The sequence below is a fragment of the Leptinotarsa decemlineata genome, unplaced genomic scaffold (assembly GCF_025532065.1).
Source record: "Leptinotarsa decemlineata unplaced genomic scaffold, Ldec_3_MD MMD2_P_RNA_scaffold_5, whole genome shotgun sequence".
Lineage (NCBI taxonomy): Eukaryota > Metazoa > Arthropoda > Insecta > Coleoptera > Chrysomelidae > Leptinotarsa > Leptinotarsa decemlineata.
Genome location: NW_027412532.1, coordinates 6397188 through 6423671, shown reverse-complemented (window position 1 = coordinate 6423671; position 26484 = coordinate 6397188). Strand labels below are relative to the sequence as shown.

The window sequence follows — 26484 nt, the reverse complement described above, 5'->3', positions numbered from 1 at the left end:
GTCGAAATTCACTTCAACAAAGAAGTTGTGCTAGTTTAAATTTTCCAACAAGCCTCATTTTGAGATTCAAAATGGAATTATGATCCTTGAACAGAATATTGATATATTTTCATGAAAACCTGGAATTGGGACTGTCATAATGTAAGAATTGACCCAACATATTGTGTATCAGCATGAACTTATAACTATTTTCTACAGCACTAGACTGTGTATTGTATATAATGAGCTTTTGCTTCCATCCTATGATCATGTTCCAGGCTTGTGAAACTTGAGTGTCATATGAATGTTAATTGGTGTTAATTGTTTTCTTTTTTTTTTAGTTGGTTCTGTTGGACTTACCCAGTATTCAGTAGTTGATGTTTATTTTTGCACCCATTAACGTTTTTGTGTTGAGGTAATCAAAAATTATTTTCTTTAATAAAATTTAATTGTAGATAATTTTGCTTAAGACTGACAAAAGCGAATGAACGAATTGCTAATGTTCGGACATTTCAACTCGCACATAGAATGTGGAGTATGCAGATCGAATTTACGGATTTCGAGAAAGCAAAAAACATTCATTGCATTGTTTTTTTCCTTCAATCATGGTAGGACGGTACTTTTTCACAATTATTTTGAAATTTAGCAGAGCGAAAATGGAGGTATATTGTTTGAATATCATTCTTGTATATCGAGGATTTAATAAACTTACTGCCAATATTCGTAACCTTCAATAATTCAAGAGCTGATTATATCGAGTGACAACGAAATATTTGTAAACGGCGGCAATCAGTTGTTTCTGGGACAAAAAAAATTATAAATTTGAAATGATTAGAGTCAATATTTCGAATTAAAAAATAAATGAAATTGATTTCAGTTCAACCAGAAATGAATAAAAGTCAAGGATTTGAAATAAGGCTCTGTATATTTTGTCATGCAACTTAGTAGAAATGGAATTCTGTTTACATCGATATAACACAAGCGACCATTTCTTTTCCACTATAACGCCATCTATGGAAATATTGTTGAACAACTTGATGAAGTGAGAAATGAAAGACAAAGTTTACTCTTTTTTCGAAATAGCATCCAATAATTTTAATATTTCATCTAATAAATCATCTAAAACAACAACTCGTTCAGGCCAGTCTCAACTCCCTACACTGTAGGTGAATGGACTGACACCTATCAGAAAACAGCTACTACCCTGGCTAATACCACTAAGGACTAGCCTAATAGAACTGGCTGGTATCTCATTCGCCACAAAAGAAATAACCAGGAAATGAATTTCTGGCAAAAACATAACAATCTGCACTGATAGCAGACAAGCCCTATTAGCCTTAAACAGACAACGTGTTACCTCAGAGCTAGTAGTAGAGTACCACCAAGGTTTAGCCAAAGCCTTGGTAGATAATTTCATTATCCTGGGGTGGGTGGAAGGACACGACGAGAGTAAAGGTAATCACATTGCCGACTCTTTAGCCAAGGAAGAGGCTGGACTAAGAATTTTAGGACCCAGTGGCACCTACGGCTTGATGACTTTGACAATTGCGAAACCAGCCAAACGTCACACTCATGCTCAATCCCTCAAGAGATTGGATGAAATCAAAGTATGCAAGCTGGCGCCGAAGAAATATCTGGAGATGACCAGGAAAATTCTACGCTTAACAGTAGGATCCCTGAATGGTCACTGTCAACTGAGGAAACACCTCCACAATATGGGGCTAGTGGATACACCTCTATGCAGGATGTGTGAACAGGAAGATGAAACTGTCAGGCATGTCCTATGCGAGTGCCCGGAGTTATCGTCAATAAGAGAGTGTGTGTTTGGCGAGTCTTGGTCTACACCTACCGATTTAAAGGAGATGTCACCCAGAGACCCGCCAACCTTCCTGGAAAGGACAGAATGGACGATGACCTAGAAGGACAATTCCTTTGGAGGATGTACAATGGGTCAGTTAGTTCAAGGTAGTTCAAAATGAAGTCGATGATTTACGATAATTGAAAATCAAATTCCTTCCGAGAATCATTTATCGAACTAGGCTGAAGCGGTCAACAAACAACAGGTTTGTCATCGCCCCATCTGCCTGTGAACGAGGAAACCAACCGCATATCCGAGACTGGCTTGAACGAATTGTTCTTTTGGATGATTTGATTCATAGCCAGTCTTCAAGTATGCACAATTACTATATGTGAAAAGTTTAATTTCCTTGTATGAGAAATTGCGCAAATTTCGGATATGCGGTTGGTTACCTCGTTCACAGACAGATGGGGCGATAACAAACCTATTGTTTGTTGTCTGCTTCAGCCTAATTCGAGAAATGATACTCTGAAAGAATTCGATTTTCAGTTATTTATTCATTTATTTAATTATTTTCAGTGGAATACAAAACGGGACAAACCCAAAAAGATTATTCACAAATGATGAGGTGAAAATAACAATAAATGATTCAATTGTTATAAATAATATGCAATATCGTGTTATGAACAGTGCACTGGTCTGCAAGTGTGTTTCAATAATTGAAAATATGTTGCGGCAGTTGTATCGCCAACAGCATATGCAGAAATAGCTTCAGTGAAGAATCTTGCACTGACACTTGTAGGATATTAGCCAGGGGATTAATTGTTTTCTGACGTCAGTGCATTACCCTATAGTGTGGAGAGTTGAGACTGACTTGAACGATTTGTTGTTTTGGATGTTCAGTCTTCGAATATGGCCACTGACTGTATGTGAAAAAAATATTTTTTCCCAATTTTCAAAATCAAAAAATCGAAATATATATCTTGTACTACAAAAAAATATTTACGATACTCTGCAGTTCTTTGATTGACGACTTGTTTATTTTGTGGAAATTCATGTTCACTGAGGATACACTACAAAAACACACTTTTGTCTATTTTCCACGATTTTTCTTTATGAAGTGTGTTTTTGTCAGTGACTCTGCAGTTGATTTTTCGGTGCCAGTAGCAAAGTGAAAGTTTATCACCTCACCTCATTATGAAGTGGCTGCCAAAAACAAAATGTACTTTTTCACTGGCAGAAAAAATTAACCGCAATTGAACATTTTTTTTAATATTCATGCATTCATCAATTTCTATTTTGTCCCCTTCAAAAGAGTCCCCCTTCAGATAAAATACAGTTGTGCCATAGTTTTTCCATTCTTCGGAACAGTTCTGATATGCATTTTTTGAGCTCCCTCCCCAATTCTATTTGTATCTGCTCAAGCGATGCAAACCTCCGTCTCCCGTCAATTTTGGGAACAGTAAAAAGTCACAGGGATGCTGAGGCATGATCACGGTGTTGTTTTTGGTCAAAACATTACAAACAAGCATTAAGAACAAGCAACAAAACCGGACGTGCTAGTACCTGTGTTAGAAATCACCCGTTAAAAGGTAAGACCTAGTTAGTCTTTAGCTTGCACAGGTTTTGACTTTTGGGAGTTGTCGTTCATAGGAGGGCGACAGCTGTTTAACGGAAAAATAGATTTTCAACAGATTTTCTTTATATTGCTTCTCACAAGCGGTACATAACTCCAACATAACACTCCTTATCAACAGTACTATCATATGGTGAGTTCTTCCAATGCACTGCGCTATGGTAATCAAAGAAAACAGTGAGCAGGACCTTGACATTTCATCCAACTTGGCGTGCTTTTTTGGTCTTGACTCTCCTCAGCAACTCTTCTAATAGTGATTCGACGATCCTCCATAACAATTTTCTTCTGTCTCAACACACGAAACTCACTTTTGACTTTTTTGCCTCTCACCTATCAACTAAACCTGGCGGCCATTTTGTCAGCTGTCAAGTGATGCATGTTTAGTTGAGTTTAGCGACATGAATAGACTGACGGCCGAACAACGCTTCCAAATTGTGCAAATTATTTTGGATATCTTGGTTCTGTTCGAAATACGTATCGCGGCGAATTTTGTTTAGCGATGAAGTTCACTTTTGTTTGAATGGATACGTCAATAAAAAAAACTGCCATATTTGTGGTTATGATGATACTCAAATGTATGTTAAGACACCGTTACATCCAGAAAAACTGACTGTTTGGTGTGCTTTATAGGCTGGTGGAATCATTGATCCGTACTTCTTCATAAACGGTGCTGATCAGAACGCTACAGTCGCTATAGAGCCATGATTACTGACTTTGTCGTTCTTCAATTGAACAACCATGATGTGCAGGAGCAGTGATTTCAATAATACCTCGCAACATGTCACACAGGCCGTGTCATAATTGATTCATTGAAGGAAATTCAATTTAAATTTCATTGCCAGAAAATTACATTTTGACTAAAATAAGGTTCATGTCAATTTAGAAATTCATTTCTGTTTCATTCCATTTCAAAGTTCTGTATCTCTATATAAAACATCCTATACGTACAAGTGAATATGCCAAGCGCGTATCACAATTTTTTTCACATTTAGTCAAATATGGAGGGTTTCATTTCATTTACAAAAAACAATTCAACAGAAAACGCAAAACTAGAATATAAAATATACAAAACCGAAAATGACCTCTCTTGTTACTCCATCCAATTCATTTCATGTCTCTCAACCAGGGCCGTCGCCATGGGGGGATGGGGGAAGCCTCCTCCCCTGCTTTTTCGACTTGGGAAAAAATTGGAAAAAGTTGGTAAATTTTTTCATCAGTTCGGACTTCCATTGTCTAATATGATATAAATTGATTTGAAATCCCTGAAAAAAAAATAATAAAAAAAATAAAAATATTAACCGAAAATAACAATTTTATTAACAAAAAACTGAAATTACACGGAAATAACATACAAGCTACAACCAGAAAAATAAAAAATTGAAATAATAATAAAAGTTGAAAATTAAAAAAATTTATTATAGATTCCAAACCAAGTTACATTACGACGTTTCGATTGTAAGTATCCATAATTGTCTTCGGGTGATAACTGGACCTAATCCTCCGAGATCTGACTATTTATAGGTCATTCGGGTGCTTTCACCTTTTACCTAACCCCTCTTTCCTCTTTTCACTTCATTGGTTTTAGCGGGAGATGACCGTTTGGCGGGAGTTGGTGTTTTTTGCTTGATGAGAGGTTTCCATATGTTACGTATCTCTACGCTAGCTTGACTAAATGCGTTGTTGGACAACATTTACGCGGCTTCCTTGAATTTTCTCCTAAACCAGTGTTCCTCTTTGTGGATGATTTCAGCTTGATTCCATTTGATATTAGGTTGATGAGTCCAAACATGCTCTGCTATTCTGGATTTGCTGGTTTCTCCTCGTTGTATGTGTTTCTTGTGCTCAGCAATGCAAACTTTCAATGGCCTCTTAGTTTCACCAATGCGGTAAATGCAATTCTTGGAATCGCAGTCCGCGTTTGGTGGCCTGGTTTTTGTGAGGCTGCTACGGATAGTGTTCCCAGATCTGAAGCAGGTCCTGATGTTATACTTGGACGCAATCCTTCTTATCCTTTCCGATAATCCTCTGATGTAGAGAAGTACAAGCACTGGTGGTTGTGGCGGCTTCTCTTTCTTGTGGAGCTCTCGCTGTCTTCTAGCTAAAGCCTCTTCTACCATCACTCTGGAGTGATGATGCCTATTTCTTTTTCGAGGCCTTCCTTTGTATTGCTTGTATTGTATTATTAAAATTGTTATTTTCGGTTGATTTTTTATTTTTTTTTTTCAGGCATTTCAAATCAATTTATATTATATTAGACAATGGAAGTCCGAACTGATGAAATAGACCATGAAACATTGTCAACTACCTTCAAACAAACGTTGGGAAATTTTGTGCCATGAAGATAGAAAAAAATAATAGAAAAAATTATTAAAAATTTAAAATATAAAAATGAGAGAAAAGAAATGGAGAGGTAATAAGAAAAGGGAAAGAACCAGGTTGGGATTTCCCAACATGCATAACTTGAAGACAATTCTGAGTTGTTCGAAATATTGAAAAAGGTTTTAATTCCTCCCAAGTAAGAAAACAGTCCTGAATAGTACACAAATCTTGAAGTGACAATTTTACAAAATTCCCAACTTTTCGCTGTTTTTCCAACTTGGAAAAGTTGGGAAATTTCGGACCGTGAAGATAGAAAAAATAATAGTAGAAAACAATAAGCACAATATAATTTAAGTGTTGTTTCCTTTCATTTGTATTTAATATTCCTATAAATGGTGGATATGGTGGAAGATCAAGGACCTTGGTCCAAAATAGAATAATTCCCATTATTATTTTTATAATCACCAAAATTTATTTCTGTTTATGCATACCCTAACAGGTATAAACATTCAGCCAATCTTTGGATAGCTAAGTAAGAAAATCAATATATTATAGTAGTAACTAATCCCTCGGCTTTCATTTCTTCGAAAGTTGGGAAATTTTGCTGGTGGAGTTGGGACAATTTAGATTCCTTCCCCCCGGTTTTTCTTTTCGCTACGACCCTGCTCTCAACTTTTTGTTTGTTACAATACTCCCATTATTCAGTTCAACCAGAACTATAGAATTATTCATACAATATACCTACATAAATTTTTTTCTGAAATTGACAAGCATACCATTCAAATCATTGGCAGCATTTCTGATTATATGGCTCGTTTTCATATCAAGTTTTCGCATGAACTCATTTTGTTTTGTTTTTCAGCCCCCTACCGCTCCACGTGTGGGGTCGGTCCTCCTCGGGGGAGACAGCAGCCCCTCCGACGGTACCCAGCGTCCGGAGAACGCACTCGACGCTCTGCTAGACGAGTTGCAGACATTCTCCAAACCCCACCCCATTGCTCAAACCCAAGACGCCTCCGACTCCGATGCCCCCGCCATTCCAGCCAAGGGCGCCCGACCCCCCCAGATATCGGAAATCGGCAGGAAAGGCAGTATGGACTCTGCCTCATTCCTACCAACGCAAAATTTGTCTGTAAGCACGGCCACCGGAAGTCTCCGAAGACTGCATTCCTATCCAAGTGGATCAGACACGGATAACAGCCCACCAATACAACCCTTGCAAAGGGATGTCAAAACTACTGCCAAACCTCCCCTTCCAGAGAGAAACCAAGAACTTCTCCACCAGGTAGTTGCTGGGAAGCGAGTACCACCACCACCTCCTCCAAGAACCAGCTCGAAATCGCCCTTAGCTTCCCCAACCTCGCCGAATTTGCCTCCCAAATCTCCTGCAGCGGGGTTGCAACATATCCAGAACGTGCAGAATATGGTGGAAAAACCCTTATCCCAGTTTGAACAAGCGACTCAAAATTTGGGCCTCCAAACCTTGCGCAGAAATATACCAAACAGGTCGAGTTTCAAGGACCCTTCGAAATCCCAAACGTTGCCCAGAAATATCGGGTCCAACCTCCAATTACCGGCAGAAGCTGAGGTTATTTCTGCTAGCAACAGCAGCAGCTGTGAAAGTGTTAACTCCCAAGATGGTTCCAAGAAAAACAGAAAAGAGGAGTTGGAACACAGACACCAAGAGCTGCTGAAAAAGCAAAGGGCGCTTCAGGAACAATACGCCAGATTGCAGCAGTTACAGAGAGGAAACAACACGATAGCTGTGGTACCTCCAGCTCCAGATCAGCTGTTGAAGAAAACTGGAAGCGAGTCAAACCTTCTGCAGAAGATGGGATTGCAGCTTTCGACTTCGCAAATCACTGGATCCCTTACTAACTTACCTAACACCACCAAAACTTCATTGACTAACACAAACTCTAACCCCATTAGTTCTTCTATCGCACCAAATAACGTAGACGAGCAAAATAACAAAAATAACACGAATACGCAGACCAATAAAGTTTATGAGACGGACATACTGTGACCTACTGAGATGCGATTGCAATCCGTATGTTGAGAAGCTTGCACAGTTTTAACCTCATATCACAATACTGGAATGTTATTATTTTTTTCATTGTTGGATGTTAGGTGTTTAAGGGTACCTCATTTGCTTCGGTATGGTTCACAAAGGGCTATTGTACCTAGAGGAACATACTTCCCACATACTTTTGCGATAATATGTGACGAAAATGACTGATGATCCATGCAAGGAGTCATGTTCTTGTGAAAATTGGTGTGTCTCAAGGGACAGTCTCGGGGCCCATGATATTTATAATTTGGCCTCAATAAAATTCAACGACAAAAAACTATTCAGAAAATGAATATGACATCCGGATATCAAGAAATTGCAATATGGGTATTGCAGATGAAAAACATTTCCGAAAAATCCTATTCACAAGGCTCATCAATTAGATGTGAAAAACAAAACACAAATATCATCATCATCATGTAGCAAATCCTTCTGTGAAAAAGTTAGGAGAATGAATTTGACTTTATGGAAAAAACAAAAGCGCATTGATCTGGATCATTTTCAACAATGTCATAAATGCTTGTATTCATTTAATTTCTTTTCTATTCTATGTATCTTTGAATGTCATTGCTTCATTCAATTTCATTGAATTACTACTATACAATTCTGAAAAAATAAGCAATGAAGTTGAATTATTGGAGATGCTGGTTGAAGTTGCCAAATCTGGAAAAATTAAAGAACAATACTCCCTATTTGCGATACAACTGATGATATATGTAGAATTGATGTTTCTCCTTCTATTGCAATAGGTCAATTCGAATACTCATTTTCTATCAAAAAAATTTTACCTGATGGACAATAGCCCTTTATGAACTTTCAGAACCTTCGAATATCAAAATAATGTATTTATTTCAAGGATCAATATAGAAGATGTGCGCACTTTCGTTATTATCACACTGTACATATAAATTAAAGGATTTTAAATATTGCAAGATATTAGCACTGTTCAATATATACCAGTGAATGTACATATTAAAAGAAGAACTTATAATATGTAATAGTCGATGTTCCGAGACATATTTTAATTTCTATTCTACATACAGCTACATACAGTTAAAAGTTTTACATGGAATGGAAAAGTGTTATAAATTTGGTCCAAGTTATGATTTCTAAGCTGAAACCTGCTCTTTCAACTGAAATCTTCAAGAAAATATATTTATTGGACTGTGTCCACTTTGGTTTTTGCGCATCATGATTGGTTTTCATCCGATATGATTATCACAAATATTGTTCCTACTTATTTCCCACTATCTTCACGTGTTTCACTTGTTTTCTATGACGACTTTTGGAACCATATATCATATCTTTTTATTAAAAATCAGTACTGTTGTCTATCCTTTGCACTTTGCACTGAATCTATGAATTAATTAGATGATATCTTGAGGTTGCAGTCAAGGTAAAGGATGAAAACTCTTTGCTAGTTTGTCAAGCTTTTGGAAATGTTTATTTTCTTCTTCAGGACAACTGAAAAGATGATTGTTAAAATATATGCATAAAACGTTACAGATATAACTAACTCAACATGATATCAATATAAAAAATTTGCATTTATTGATTCATGTCAAAATTAACTTTCAAATTATTTTTCGTTCGATTTGCTGCTAATTTTTTATAATAATCTCAAGTTGAGTAAGTTATATCTGTAACGTTTTATACATATATTTTTACAATCATCTTTTCAGTTGTCCTGAAGAAGAACATTTCCGAAAGCTTGACAAACTAGCTTTCCTTGATCGCAACCTCAAGATATTATCTAATTAATATATATATATATATATATATATATATATATATATATATATATATATATATATATATATATATATATATATATATATATATATATATATATATATATATACGTTTCACTAGTTTTGATAACAAAAAAAATATAATATAAAATTTTTTTCAGCTTTGAAGAGTAGCCTGTGGCCAATTTCAATGACACTTTTTCGAAATTTGTTTACCACAAACCTCAGTAAATTCGACAGGTTTTGATAAATCAATTATATTATCCATTTATGTGACTCCATTTCTACACACACACGATTACCAATAGACGAAACCAAATAACACGCCAAAGACTAAAAGACTAAATATTTTATAAATGAGAAAATCGCAGTAAAATATATAGGTTAATCAATTGTAAGGAACTCATAGCTGAAAAGTATACCTACATGTTACAATATATCCAGTATATTGCCAATGTCACAATATAACACATTTTTTATTCGTTTAGTCAGGATAGTGCAATAAAAGACTACATTTCAAATGAAACTGTGTATATATTTCCTTTTCTGTAATAAAACGGTCGCTATTCATGGTGCCAATGTAATTTAAATCCGAAAATAAATGAATTACAAAAAGAATGTTCTATTCTTCATCATCAAAAGATTCTCTGAAGATTGTTTCAAGACGAGATACATACGTATGGCACGACAGGAGTAAAGATAATCGCATTGCCGACTCTTTAGCCAAGGAAGCGGCTGGACTAAGAATTTTAGGACCCAGTGGCACCAACGGCCTGATAACTTCGACGATTGGGGAACTAGCCAAACGCCACACCCATGCTCAATCCCTGAAAAGATGGGATGGGATCAAAGGATGCAGTCTTGGCGGGATCACCCTGGGCGACCCTTGGAAGCTAGCGCCGAAGAAATATCTGGCGATGACAAGGAAAAACCTTCGCTTGACAGTAGGATTTCTGACTAGCCACTGTAAACTAGCCCCCATAAAACTTTCAGAAGATTCAAAAGAACTAAACCAGAAATTCATTTTCAGTTCTATAAGGACATGCGGAACGTCACAAATCAGGCGATTAAGAGAGAAAAGAAGGCATATTTCATTTCAGAGCTCAACAAAAAAACAACAAAGATCTCTGGAAAGCCATAAAATCTAATGAGTTCATACCAAATAAAATTCACAGCATTCCAGAGAATTTGAAGAATTCCTCGCAGTTAAATGATTTTTTTGTTAACTCAATTCCTATTAATGAACTACCTCCCAAACTCACCTCTTTCTATACTGACAATAAATTGATAGACTTTGACTTCAAATTTCAAGAAGTACATGATATGTCCGTTTTTGAAACAATTTCTAATATGAAAACAAATGCATTGGGATATGATTTACTGAATATAAAACTCATAAAAATGTGCTGTCCACATATAATTCCATAAGTAACACATATTGTGAATTTTTGTCTGAAAAATAATATTTTTCCCACGGTATGGAAGAAAGCAATAGTGAAAGTTGTTCAAAAAAAAATCCATCAGAATACAAAGACCTATGCGCCATTAGTTTATTACCAACTTTGTCAAAAGTTCTTGAAAGAGCTATTGAAGTTCAGTTGAAAGAACACATTGACAATTTCTCTATACTTCCAATAACTCAATCCGGAATTCGTAAAGGACATAGTTGTATAACTGCTTTGTTGCATATAGTGGACGATATTATAAGAGCACGTGACGCAAAAAATAATACAGTATTGGTACTTCTTGATTTCAGTAGAGCGTTCGATACTATTAACTTCGATTCAATGTTATTATATAATTCTTTGCTATATAGGACTCTCTAAAAATGCTATATCACTAATCAGATCGTATCTCACCAACCGTCAACAAAAAGTTACCATAGAAGGAAACAGCTCACAATATTTAAAGTTGATATGTCGAATGCCACAGGGCTCTATTTTGAGACCCCTTTTGTTTGCTATCTACACATCTCAACTTGCAAAATGTTTAAATTTTGTATTATACATTTGTATGCAGACGATACCCAGTTGTATCATAGCTTTTCACCTGAAATGATAGATAGTGCGTGTACTCAAATTAATAGTGACTTAAAATTATTTGTGAAAAATGCTTCTGATCACTGCCTAAATATAAATTGTACTATATCCAATGTTATTGTTTTTGGAACAAAAGGCCCTAGAAATGATATTTGCAAATCTGTGAAAGGTTTGATAGTCTGGGATTGTCCCAGAAGCCAAAAGCCTGGTCATCATTTTAGATAAGGACTTGAAATTCGAAAGCCAGGTTAATCAGTTTATTAGGCGTGCATATTATTCGCTCAAAATTATATATGGACACCGAAATTTCCTATCCATGAAGGTGAAGGCGAATTTGTGCGAATCATTAGTTTTATCTATATTCAATTATGCTGATGTTTTGTATGGTCCATGTTTAACCAACCAATTCAAGAAAAAGATACAAAAAGTTCAGAATTCCTGCTTACGGTTAATTTCTGGTATTAGAAGAAGAGAAAGAATATCTCATAAATTAAAGGATACCGGCTGGTTAAATATGAACGACAGGAGAGTGTTACATGCTGCAACTTTGTTTCACAAAATAATTAATAGTGAAGTGCCGTTTTACTTACACCAGAAAATTACTTTTAGAACTGATGTACATAATATTAATGTAAGATATAAAGGCCGACTAACTCCGCCATCCTTTCGCACAGAGTTCTATTAATGACCCAATAGCTACCTACTTATTACAAATCTATAAATAGTCATAATATTTTAAGATATTTAAAAATTCTTTTCGTTTATACCTTTGCGTACTAGGCGACATTTTTGAGGTTGAGTGGAAGAGCAATTGAATGATGACTTGTCATCATGTAAATTGAACTTCGCCTTTTATCTTCTTATAATAAATGAACTGTACATGATTAATTTGCTTCAAATGTATTAGAAGATAATAAAGACGATATTATTATTATTATTATATGGGGGCTAGTTGACTCTATGCAGGAGAGAATATCCATTGGAGGAAGATATACGCTGGCGACATCTTGATCAGGCGAGCTCTTTCCATTATTTCTATTCTATTGCTTTGCTTATATTAATATCACACTTATTGTTGCTTGTAAATGGGGAATGTTCCTCCTGATGATAATCAAGTAGTTTTTATAAAAGAGCTCTGAAACTACGCATTTTAAACTTATCATCTCAACCTTTTTCTTTAAAAAATTATTCCAATACCATTTGGCAACATCGGTTATAGCTAATAGAAGACAATGAATCTGTAACCTGTATGAGACAAACAAAGATGACATATTTCAGAGGCGTGCTGTTCTCTTTACTTATGTTCCGAGTTCCGAGGCATTCTGTGACATATGACATTTTGTGCACTTAACCTATCTTCCTCTATATAAATAAATAACAAAACAACTGTTGTTTATATGACTATAATTTATATTTTCCCTCAATTGTTGATTTATAAAGATAGTTTTTCTTTTTCAAAGTAGAATATCTAGGTACGTATGAAATATTTCAACTTGATATAGGCGCTGTTGCCAATATGGGAATTAGAAACAAATTCCTTTAAAAATTAAAACCCAACATTTGAAACATCAATTTGAATACTTTTCGAAGTGAATTTGAAAAACTCATGAATTAAACTCAATTTTATTTTGTTCAAACTTGCATTTGCTGTAATAACCCATCTTGGGGGAACATTCCCCATTGCTCTGCTTATTGGCTACATTTGAATATAACTAATAACTTTTTACTTCCCTCAGCAGCCTTATCTACCAGTGATTTCAGAAAAAACAATACAATTAACTCAATGTGACAAATCATTAAAATTATATTTACTTACCACTCATTAGTTTATATATGTAAACTCTGTGTGTGTAAACCTTGAGGTATCAAATGATCATTTCCATCTCTCCATGAGAATTAAAAAAAATTAATGTAGTTAAATCTAATTGCAGCTTACACAACTAATGGATTTATTCTCTATCACATTACATTATTGTTTGAAGGTGATTGACAATGTTTCATGATGAATTTCACTAGTTCAGACTTCCATTGTCTACTATATAAAATTATTTGAAATCCCTGAAACAACCAAAAAAGGAAAATTGAAAATGAATAGCTGAAAATAACAATTATATCAACCAAAATAAACCTGAAATGAAATAATAGTGGAATAAAATACAAGTAAAAATAGAACAATTGAATAAATAAAAATAAAGAAAATGAAAATAAAAAGTGGAGACTACTAGGGTCAATTGAGGTCACACAGGAAGATCAACTAATTAGTTTCGACGCGGAAAGCCTTTACACCAACTTTCCGGTCGAAGAAGCACTCCAAATCATACAGAGAAACTATCCGAAGACGGGAACCTGAAAGAGAGAACGAATCTACCTATAGAAGTAATCATGGAATTACTTGGATACTGTTTACTAAACTGTTATTTCCAACTAAAGGACGAACTCTTTACACAAGATGAGGGACTGCCAATGGGATCGCCACTTTCACCAGTCATAGCCAACATATATATGGAGTGGTTTGAAACTCTTGCCATTGAAGAAGCCCACAAGAAATCTCGAGTCTGGTTGAGATATGTTGACGACACCTTCATAATATGGAACCATGGGAATACTGAACTAGACGCCTTCCTGAAACACATCAACAGCGTGAGACCTTCCATCAATTTCACAATGGAGAAGGAAATCCACAACGACTTGCCATTCTCAGACGTTTTGGTGAAGAGGGCCGACACTAAGTGGGAAATATCTGTATACCGAAAACCCACTCATACGGGATAGTATCTGAACCACGAATCCAACCACCATCAATCGACTCAAAGAAAAATCATTAAGACTCTATTAGACCGTACTTTTGGGCTCTGTAATACGAAGGAAGGTCTCGAGAAGGAACTAGACATAATCAAAAAAGATCTTCAACGGAATGGCTACTCCAAAGCGATGGTAGAAAAGACTTTGGCTAGAAGACAGCAGGAGCCTCGCAAGGAAGAGAAGCCGTCACAATCAGTGCTTGCACTTCCCTACATCAGATGATTATCGGAGAGGATAAGAAGAATTGGTTCCAAGTACAACATCAGAACCTGCTTCAGATCCGGGAACACTTTCCGTAGCAGCCTCACGAAAACCTGGCCACCAAACGCGGACTGCGATTCCAAGAATTGCATTTACCGGATAGCCTGTGAGTGCGGAAAATCCCATATTAGTGAAACTAAGAGGCCACTGAATGTTCGCATTGTCGAGCACAAGAAACACACACAGCAAGGGAAAACCATCAAATCAGGAATAGCAGACCATGTGTGGACCCATCAACACAACATCGAGTGGTCCCAAGCTGAGATTATACACAGAGAGGAACATTGGTTTAGGAGAAAATTCAAGGAAGCCGCATACATGCTGTCCAACAACATATTCAGCCAAGCTAGCGTAGAGATACGCAACATATGGAAACCCATCATCAAGCGAAAAATGGCCAACTCCCGCCAAACAGTCATTTCCCACTGAACCAGTGAAGAGGAAAAAATGGAAAGCGGGGATAAGTGAAAGTAGTCGAACGACCCATAAATAGTCATCTCTCGGAGGAATCAGTCCAGTCATCACTCGAAGACGATTGCAGATACTAACAATCGAAACGTCGTGAACTAAATTGACTTGGAATCTCTCCACTTTTCATTTTCATTTTTTTTTCATTTCTTAATTTTTATTTTTACTTGTATTTTATTTCACTATTATTTCATTTCAGGTTTATTTTGTTTAATATAATTGTTATTTTCAGCTATTCATTTTCAATTCTTCATTTTTAGTTGTTTCAGGGATTTCAAATCATTTTATATAGTAGACAATGGAAGTCCGAACTAGTGAAATACATTAAAGTATTTTTCCACGACCCACTCCCCGAAAGTAACTAAACACATTAATTTCCACTAGTGAAACCCCCATTATAGTCTCCAAAGGTTGCTCCTATTATTTAGAGGCGTTTGCAGGTTATATTTTATTCGTTTGAAAATGTCCGTATAGGACGAAATTGCAGTAACGTCGGTTATGAATAAAAGTGGTAAAAAACATCGATAATTCATAGAATTCTTAAGGAACTCAAGGAAAACAATACATTTCTGTAACCGAAAGTATCCACTGGCAGAAAGTGTTTGGTTATCGACGAAGAAGTCGAGAATTCTATTACGAGAGCAGTACACTCTTTTTACATAAAAAACGAAATACCTTCAGTGAATAAAGTTTTGTCAATTATTCGTGAAGACAATTTTTTTACTGATATAAGAAGAACTAGGTTATGGAAGATATTACAAGAGCTTAACTTCAAAACGTCATAAGATGATACATATATTCATTTTTATATGCAAAATTTCATAAATTCAAGTTACTGATAGATTAATTTTTTTTTCAAAAAGGTAATTTATCAAAAGCAGTAATTTTTTGCCCTTGTTACTTGTATTCATTTTCAAATTCAATATTCTGAATATTTTATAGATCTGTAGAAGGTAACAGTCCTAAATAAAAAACTATTCCAAATATCAATTGTGCTTCTCAAGTTAAAATACTTGAACAAAATTAGTTTTCACAAAATTTCAATTATCTTCGCATAATACATACAAATATATAGTAACACCCCCCGTATGACGCCCATTGATACTATTTTTAACGCAATAAAGTTCTTTGTTGCAAGTGGCTGATGGCTCCTTTGCGGCGTCCTCAAGGGGCATAACGGGTAGAAATACCTCATGATTTCGAGGATGAATTGCAGTGTCACTTGCTTGAGACGACTATATTGTTTTTTTTTGATGTACCGACATGTTAACTTTCGTGAAATTCTTCCCCTTTCTGGAATTGCGTACTTTCCGGACTATCAGACCTTTGTTGTCATTGTAAGTATGAAAATCTTGGTAGGTATGGTTTTGATTAACCTGAATCATCATAGAGGGTTATTAACATTGGATGAAGTCATTCAACAAACAGTATTTCAGCTTGGGGAATAAATTTTTTGAGCACGTTCCGAATATCCCAAATATGGATTTCATTAATAATGAATACTATCATTGAACTCATGTAAAATTTTATTTCGTATCACCAGTACCATTTGGGTTGAGAAAAATCACAGTTGGGCTGTTGCCCTAAGTTTTTCCTGTCGTATTGCTCTGAGGGACTTTCTTGGAGGTTCTTTGTTACGATTCAACTGGTTTGCTGCTATTTCTTTCTCCCTTTTTTTCGTCCTAATATCGAATTCCATTTTTCTGAGTTCTACCAAAGAGTAAGCGAAAAAGTAGGCATTGAGAGCTGAAATCAAAATATGGAATGAGAACAATGATAATAATTCATAGTTTCACTTGATGATATGTAAAAATTAATCTCTTTCACATCAAGAAAAATAAATAATACTGAATAGTGTTACTGGAATATTCACCATTGATGAAGATATCACCATTGACAACATAACAAGTAACACTCAATCTATCTTTTTTCTTGGAGTTCTAAAGAAACATATGAACTCCGGAGCCTACAATGCCGTTTTAGAGTTGTTACAAACTATATCATTTTCGTCTCCTCCACTGAGAACTCTATTTGCTTTAGATCTTTCTGTTATCAAACTGGAGTAGTTTTTATCAAATGCAAAATAATTATAATGGATTATATCTCGAGTGTACCGGGGATATTCAGTTAAAATATATGCAAATCCATAATTTTCGATAAGCAAGTGCCTTGAGCATATAATAATTTAATCAAATGTAATATACATGAAAGCATTCTTGAAATTATGGAATTGCACGTGTACGTTAGTATACAATACATTTCATTGTTCAATGTACTCGAACTCTTATGTTTTGTGATTTCGTGTGCAAAAATAAGATTAAATTAGCTAAATTAGAATTCCGTTTCCGATATGGTGCTGAACGGACAAGCCGATAACGACCGTCCTCAAAGAAGGTACACGGACGCCATTGTTGGATACGGAATTCATTTCGTGTTGAGAATGTGCGCCGTTATATAACGAGCCAGCATCAATTAAATAATAATAGTGTTATTGAAAAGTGTTAAGTGTTATAATAAATAGTACCCCCATTCACGCCGGTTGGAGGCCGAAGTGGACCGGATGTCCACGTAGGAGTAGGATCGCAACAATAATCTTTATGAAGCAGACGATAGTTCGGACACAGACTTACGGGCTGCAAGACAGTCTTTGTCCCTCGACGAAGCTTTTGTTATGTAACAGTCAGTTACGTAACAGGAGAAGCATTGGCCAAATGCGCCTGAAGATAGAAAGCAACGACCATCCAAAATATAGAAAGAGAGATATGCTAAATTAGTAAGGTGCATAAACTTGTTAATATATGGACGGGAACAGAGTTCTGGATACCCTGACTGAACACCTCAACAATAATGGATTCTACACAATTGCATATGCCGATGACACAGTTATCTTGCAGACCGGCAAATTTGTGAACTCACTGTGCGATAGAGCGTAGGATAGGCTGAACTCAATAAAAACTTGGTGTAAGGAACACTCATTGTAGATCAATTCCAAGAAGACTGAGGTGGTCCTTTTCACCAGGAAAAGCAGTATATCGGGCTCAAAACCTCCCGAAATCTTCGGAAGCAAATTTAACTTCTCTGGAGAGGTGAAATACCTTGGAACTATCCTCGACAGGAAGCTAACATGGAACTCTCACCTACAGAGTTGAACAGAAAGAGCATATATGGCTTATGAGCAATGTCGAAGGACAGTGGAATGCGCATGGGGTCTTTCGTCGCCTGGATCTACACTGCAATAATAAGACCTATGTTTACGTATGGAGCTATTGCATAGGGACCGAAAGTTCTACAAGCAACGACCATCGAAAAATTATATCGAATACAATGACTGGCTTGTTCAAACATCACAGGAGCCATGAGAACAACACCAACCGCAGCAATGGAATTAATTACGGGTCTGACCCCGTTGAGGTTGCGTTAATTGCCATGTTACGATTGCGCACGGCTGGTGTAAACCTCAAAGTAGGAATGGATCAAATGAGGCTGAGCCTATGGCGGGAAGTGAGCAACCTCTACGGCAGGCATCCAGTGATGCAATTGAGCCCAAGTTTGTGTTTAATGAACCCTACAAAATACATATGAAACAGAACACAGAGTCAGATGATACAAATGCGATATGCATACATATACAGACGGCTCAACAACCAAAGAAGGCTCAGGATGTGGAGTGTACTCCAGATCACTGAGCCTAAGAATTAAGTGGGGAATGGGAAAAATACCAGCGTGGTCGAAAAAGAACTGGCTCGTATCTCAATCGCCACAAAAGAAATAACCAGGACAGGAATTTCTGGCAAATGAAAAACAATCTGCACTGACAGCAGACAAGCCCTATTAGCCTTGAACAGACAACGTGTTACCTTTGGGCTAGTACTATAGTGCCACCAATATTTAGCCAAAGCCTTGGTAGATAATAACGTTATCCTGAAGTGGATAAAAGGACACGACAAGAGTAGAGGTAATCGCATTGCCGACTCTTTATCCAAGGAAGGGGCTGGGCTAAGAATTTTAGGACTCAGTGGCACCTACGGCCTGATGACATAATATGGGGCTAGTGGACACACCTCTATGAAGGATGTGTGAACAGAAAGATGAGACTGTCAGGCATGTCCTAGGCGAATGCCCGGAGTAATCGTCAATAAGAGAGTGTATGTTCGGCGAGTCTTAGCGTCCACCTGCCGATATGAAGGAGATGTCTCCCAGTGACCTGTCCACCTTCCTGGAAAGGACAGGATGGACGATGACCTAGGAGGATAATGGGTCACATGTGGCATAAGTGCTGTGGGCTCACACTCACCTTCCCTACTCTACAGATACAGATATGAACGGAGCGTGACGGCATTTTGCCGTCTTGGTTCTTCTTCTTCTTCTTTTCGATTCAGTGGCCTCAGCAACTAAGGCTATCCGGCCAGTTGGTAACGAACGTTGTTGTTAAATCCAAATGTGGCCACACTTAAGTGGACCTGGGGCGGGCCCATCCACACTTGGGTTGAAATTATTATCCAGGAACTTAAGCACAGTAAGCTAAAAATAATCCAGTTATATCATACAGGTGAAAACAATGGTTGCCCATGCACTACGAAGACATCGCACTAGCAATCACATAGGTTTATTCGCAAAGTAAGCAGAGTCTATTCAGAAGGTAAGCACAACTATCGTCAATGGTCTACACTGTCAGCGCAAATCCATCTGTTACAGCTTAAGGTGGGAGAAGGTAAGGAAGGAATGCAATGCCTTTAAGTTATGTACATTCAAATAAAATCTTATGTAAGGACAGCGGGCCCTGTTGCTTGTTCATCCTATGGATGGAGGTATGTAATGAACGAATATTGGCTTGGTTTTGGGTACACACAAAAATGTGGAACGCTTCACGATTTTGCATGGCATCCTTGCGCAGGGCCCATGCTAATCTTCTCTGTATCGTTTCAATTTTAGTATATGTACCGCCGAAGCGAGTACAACAGCCGTCTTGGTTACTGCGTCACATTTGACAAGTCAAATCCCAAATTTTCACAATGGAATTATGCAACACGTAAAACATCGTGACGATGCCGAGTGTATGATGACGTTCATGCCACTTGTTGGAGTCAATGTTCTCTATTCAAAAACCAGTCAGGTAAAAATGTAATGATGGTGATTTTGAATTTGAAAGAAATTTGATAGAAATAAAACTCTAAAATAAAAAAAAATTAGAATACCACGATAATCAATAGATCGATTAAAGGTAATGCACCAGAAATATATTTAGCTAACTGAACTTAATTACGTAAACGAATAACAAACTTTCTTTGAATGAAAACTGTGGGAAAGCTTACCATTCAAAAACTAAGTATCCGATATTTATTAACATAAAAATCATCAAACTATCATAGATTTGAGAATATTAATTGAGAACAGCGCCATAACATTTTCATTGAAATTCCCGGTTCCCTTTTCAATTTTTACGAATTATGTATTCATTTATAATTGGCTATTTATTAAAAAAATATGAAAAGGGAAATGAAAATTTCTATGTTTTTTACCACTTTCAATTGTAACTAACGTTACTGCAGTTTCGTCCTATATGTACAATCCTCAACCCAATAAATATTATTGGAGTGAAATTTAAAAGTTATTTTCCTGTTGCTTGCGATGTCTTACTTTTCACCATTAACAAAGTGTCCAATTCACTTTCTCCACTTCTGAAGTAATTATACACATTTAATAAAACATGTTCGTCCTCACTCATTTTGAAGTTATAAAATTGGCTTATGGATTCATAACTTCACTAACGACTCAACTTATAGCTTAACGCCTGACTCAAACCTATTTACTTCTAGCTCTTGCGCTACTGACAATGCAAAATATGACTTAAGTGGGCGGAGTCTTTTAACACAGAACTATTTTACGTTTCTGCGCTGACTCATTTTAGTTGGCGTCGACTAACATTTCTGTATCAAATCTGAAAACATTTTTTATAATAACTTGGCAAGAATATGGGTCAGACTATTTTGTGAAAGGAATTATTCTTCTTCAATATGAGTAGAGATGAATCAATTTTTATAATTTCTATGACTGGGGTTATTGGTATGTACTCACCTAAAATCACAACCATTATTGGAACCACAAGCCAAATAGCAGCATTCACTTTGATAACATATAAGATCATTGACAGCGACGTCATGAAAAAGAGATAAATAATTAGTTCTATCCCTTGTATTGAAATATATGGAAGGAGGGCGTATGGCCAATTCTGAAAAAGAAAGAATTGGTTACGTACAGCTTTCGAGGAACAAGGTTTCTGGAGCAGCTTCATGTCGATTCAATCAATTATATGATAATGAATGGGAAAGAAAGGTTCTGGCTTTCTACTTCTCCATCTTCATACAAACAATGTAGGAGTTTTCCAAAGAGAGGAATAAAGCAATTCATTTAACAAAAATAACTCTAATTATACAAAAAATACTTTTATGGAATTGAATCAGATATCATTCACAGGCTGATGCACAATATAGTACACAAAACAGGTAAAATTTCACTCATATGGAACACTGTCATGCCCAATGGCAGACATCTGATGTTTCGAATGTCTGTCATATTGCCATATTGCCTCTCGTGTATGGTATAGCCAACCTATCGAAAATGGAACTGAATATACAAAATTAGTTCAATTCATTTTTGGTGATGTATACATAAAACTAAGTATAATAATCAATCAACTCGTGTATAGACAGTTGAATAGAGGAAAATTTCAAGCTGACAATTTTGAAAATAATTAGCAAGTTAACAGGCAAATGTAGTGTTGTTTGAATTTGACTGGTTGAGGGTTTCACGGAATATATCATCATTATAGTTTCTCAAACGGGGGATCAAAGGCCCGCTCAGAGTTTTGATAATTTCACAATAGTTTCTCAGGTAAAAAATGCCGGTCTCACAAACAATCTCAACTTGTTTCTGGCGATTACGCTATGCGGTACTCTGATATATTTTGCGACATACGACATTTAGTAAATAGTACGGAGAAATTACCTGAGAAATTGCAGCCAGAAACAATATATTCGTCAGGAAACTGAGCAGTAGGTAGGATAAAATTCCTATTAATGCTGTTCGTAAAATCGTTGAACTGTCAGAACCCTCTACTTTGAAATAATATGAAACTAATACACTGATTGTTGACCTCCATATCTGAAACATAAAATAAGTATAATAATATAATCGGCAACTTTGTTGAATATTACTGAAGTTTTATACACCAAACCGTTATTTTACTATCTCGACATGTGTTTCGATCACCAAGTGATCATCTTCTATAGTAGTCTTTTTCAAAGTGGGCGATAACGCGCCCTTGTCAGCGCTGGAGGCCTATCGGGGGGCAGTAAATGGCACACAGAAGATTGGGGGGCGTTGAAGCGGTTTAGGGGGGCGATGACTAATTTGAAAATGTTATTTTGATTTTAACACAAACTTTACCGCTCCTTTTCCGCTTAAGGCGCGTTTCCTCGTTTAACGCCATCTAGGGGACTAGACAGTAACTATTGCCTATCCGATAGTTGTCAAACTGTACAATAGATGGCGGTAAACTTCAATGCGAAACGAGAAGTTTCTAGTCTTCATTCTCGAAAGTGCAAGGCCCGCCCGCTGCCTCATACAAAAGCGCGCGCGTCATCCAGCCAGTAATATTACGAAGACAAGTGAATTTAGTAAGCGACTAGCTTGTAAAGTGCTGTACGTGCGGTGGTAAATACTGTGAGGGGTGTCATTAGCAAGTTTTTGATACTCGATTCTTCACTTCGGCATTTTTGAAGGCAAAATTATATCGGAAGCAAAACAGAAGATACGGCAGTATAGCGCGGAATATATAAAATATGGATTTATTGAAAATCCCACAAATTCATCTTCACCTATGTGCCTTCTTTGTCAAAAAACATTTTCGAATGAAGCGATGAAACCCAGAAGGCTACAAGATCATTTGAATAAAATGCATTCAGATAAAAAAGGCAAAAGTGTGACTTATTTTCAAGAACTGAAAAAGAAACACTCAGCTCGGCCAACTGTGTCAAACCTTTTTTTAGCGACTTCTAAGCAACCAACTTCAAGGTGACGACTTAAATTTGATTGAAGCAAAAAATGTCATTGCTGCTTTTGTAGCCAAATTGCTCTTATACAACAATGATATCGGCAGACCTGAGTTTCGCAATTTCCCTAATTCATCAGCAGTATCCTTCAACAACGACGACTCGCTTGTTTACTGCCAACATTTGGAGAACCTCCACAGCGATTTCGCAGAACGATTCCAGGACATTTCAAAGTTGGAAATACCGGACTGGGTGTTGGATCCTTTTTTGAATGTCTACACAGCAGGATCACTCCAGCTGGAAGAAGAACTCATAGAACTGATAACAAACGAGGAAATAAAAATAAAATAAAAAAATGGATACCAATGATTTTCGCTACAAAAGCCAATCCCGCCTTTGTACCGTGGATTGTGGTCCATCGTTCAACGATTTTTGGTAGCATTCCCATCATCGTATTTGTGTGAACGTGGATTTAGTGCTGTGGCAACATAGCTAACTAAAAAGAGAAATCGGTTGCAGACACACATAATTCAATTATTTGAATAATGACTGCGATTGTGATTCTTAACATGTAGTGAAGTAAAAAAAATTGGGGGTGATAGAAAATAATTAATTCTCGAAGTGGGCGGTAAACAAAATAAATTTGAGAACCTCTGTTCTAGAGAAAGATATAACCGTTGATTTTACTTCTCATCGAAAAGCACAAAAACTGTAAAAAAATGCAAAATATTGATTTTCAATTTATTATTTGTTTTTCAGGCGTGTGTATTTTCTTCAAAGATGTAGTTAATTGTTGGGCCCAGTTTATTGTAGACACATATTCATATTCATATTCATATTTATTCGTCATCACAAACTGTGATGACTTACAAAATGCATAACATTTATCGGACTAGTCAGAGAAAAAAAATATATACACAATATATGTTCACATAATGAGAGACATAATCGTATAAATCTAAAGAGAGATAGACCTACATAGATCATACAAAACTAAAATAAGAGAGATAGACCTACGAAGACTATATAAAGTTAAAAGTCTGAAAGTCTAAAAACTCATCAATACTATAGAATGAGTTATCAATTAAAAATAGATGTAAATTTTTCTTGAAAATATTAATGTTGTTATTATTGTCAATAAAGCTCTTTACTTTGTTAAAACATTTGATACCCATATAATTCGGTGAATTTTGGCATACTCCAAGTCTAGAATAAGGCTGGTAAAAATGTTCTCTATTTCTAGTCAAATACGAGTGAACATCACGATTTTTTTTCATTTTCCTCTACCTACAAACATTATTAACTGAGATATATAAAGACAAGGCAGCGTCATTATTTGAAATTGTTTAAATAAAGGTTTGCAGGTTGAACTTGGATGAGCTTTAAATATAATCCTCAATACCTTCTTTTGTGCACGGAATGCCTCCTTAAAATGACAGGAAGAACCCCAGAAGATCAGTCCATACTGTAGGGCTGACTGAACTAACCCACATCTTCGAGACTTGAAGTTTGGGCGGTATTTCGAGAAATTTCTTCCTGAGGTCTCTTTAGTTTCTGAAAATTCAATAGATGATAGTACTTTGATTCAGTTTAGACCCAGTTGTTAGTGACACCATTAAGAAATATCCTGCATACATTGAAGAGAAAATTATGTTCCAACAAGACGGTGCCCCGCTGATACGACAACTTCCTGAGATTGGACTCGTTGACCTAAGGTGAAGTAGACTCGGTTCCATCTTCTGACTAATCCCTTAACAGGGAGAAGCACCTGTTCGTATATTAAAGCTTTGACAAAAAGGCTGCCGATTTCGGTCAGGCACCACTGGAAAATCTTCCAGATCGACAAAGACTTGATTAGTACTATACAAATGTAATAACGACCAGACAGCCCCCTATTAAAATACACGCTTGAGGAAGTCCTTGTATGGCGAAACACGTATCGCGTTTTTGTAAAACTGTTCAGTGAAAATCTCACAGTAATGAATTTTTTGAAAACGTTATTGATTTTCATCATATGAATATAGTTGAAAACATATATATCATTTTTCAGTTTCTGCTTGGTTTACCATGTCAAATATACAGGGTGTTCATTAAACTTCCTAAAAGGCTCTGTAGTGTATGACTTTTAGGAAGTCCAAAAGACAAAGTCGAGAATTCGGAAAAGTCTGGAATTTACAAAATTACATGTAAGGACTGCGATGCAAAATATCATGGACAGACAACAAGATTTATTGAATCAAGATGTAAGGAACACTTATCACACTTAAAATATGGAAGACCTGAAAAATCAGCAGTCGCCCATCATATATTGCAAAAAAAACATTCCATAGACTTCACTTCATAAAGATTAATTGATTAATTAGACAAGTTAACAACAAAAACAGGCATCTAGATGACTATGAGACGGTAGAAATGAGTAAACATTCATATAGCTTGTTAAAATGATATTTCAACATGACTATTACATAAGGACACATTGTAAAGTTAATTTAAGACTAGTAGATGAAGCAATATTGTGAAGTTAATTCAAGACACTTAAGTCACATGTACTTAGAACAGGTATCTATGGTAAAACTTTGTAAATATGATTAGTTTGATCTTCCTTTTGAAGATTATATCTTGGTGATCAAAACACGTGTCGAGGTGTTAAATGAGCGGTTTGGTGTTGGAAAAAAACTTCAAGGAATAGTCCTTTGATTTTCCTGCCGCATAAACACCCTGTATGTCATGTTGTGAATAAAGCAATTTCATCTAATATCCGCCAATAATAGAACAATTTTTTATAATCAATGATTTATGATCGTGCAGAAGTGAAAACAACGGAAAAACATCAACTTACCACCCCAAACCATCCGCCAATCATGGCTTTCTTCGACACGGAACAGCCGCGTGTTGCAAGAAACTTTTTGAGATAGTTCTTCCACAGACAAAACATTTTCAAGATTCGAAAAAATACTATTCACCAATAGACTCATGTAATCTTATCTCCTAACCATGGATGCGATAATTGAATTATGTTACAAAAGTAAATGGTATTCAATTTATATACCTCTCAATTGCTATGATATTGAGATTATCATCCGTCGAGTTACCAGAGTTGTCTTCTTTGCTATCAAATCAGATTACGGCCATTTAAATAGTTTTTAACTGAAAAACAGATAGCATACATTGTTTTAAATGATTTAAGATTATTGACTCAATTCAAGTATTTTTATCAGTAAGGATTCCTAATACTCTTTACCAAATTCAATGAATTAAATAACAGATGAAGCAACATAGGAACCCAGGTATATTCTACTCTACAGACCA

The 26484-nt window shown here is 36.1% G+C and overlaps 2 protein-coding genes and 1 non-coding gene across 3 annotated transcripts in view; 1 reads left to right on the top strand and 2 right to left on the bottom strand.

The window, feature by feature from the left end:
* LOC111508778 (coiled-coil domain-containing protein AGAP005037) overlaps positions 1-9545 on the top strand; it is a 407581-nt gene extending 398036 nt beyond the window's left edge. Inside the window, 1 exon segment of the mRNA XM_074169367.1 lies at positions 6595-9545. Coding sequence (XP_074025468.1) covers positions 6595-7758 — 1164 coding nt within the window. The 3' untranslated portion in view covers positions 7759-9545.
* A 7087-nt stretch (positions 9546-16632) lies between these two features.
* LOC111508782 (uncharacterized) lies at positions 16633-26208 on the bottom strand. The gene is made up of 4 exons (XM_023164396.2): positions 26015-26208; positions 22130-22285; positions 21200-21353; positions 16633-16870 (listed from the first exon to the last, which is right to left on the bottom strand). Exons 1-4 carry the CDS (start codon positions 26108-26110, stop codon positions 16689-16691), a joined length of 588 nt encoding a protein of 195 aa, XP_023020164.1. The 5' UTR covers positions 26111-26208; the 3' UTR covers positions 16633-16688.
* Positions 19974-20080, bottom strand: LOC111508784 (U6 spliceosomal RNA). The gene has a single exon (XR_002722556.2). It is a non-coding gene; the product is annotated as a U6 spliceosomal RNA (small nuclear RNA).
* Positions 26209-26484: the final 276 nt, after the last annotated feature.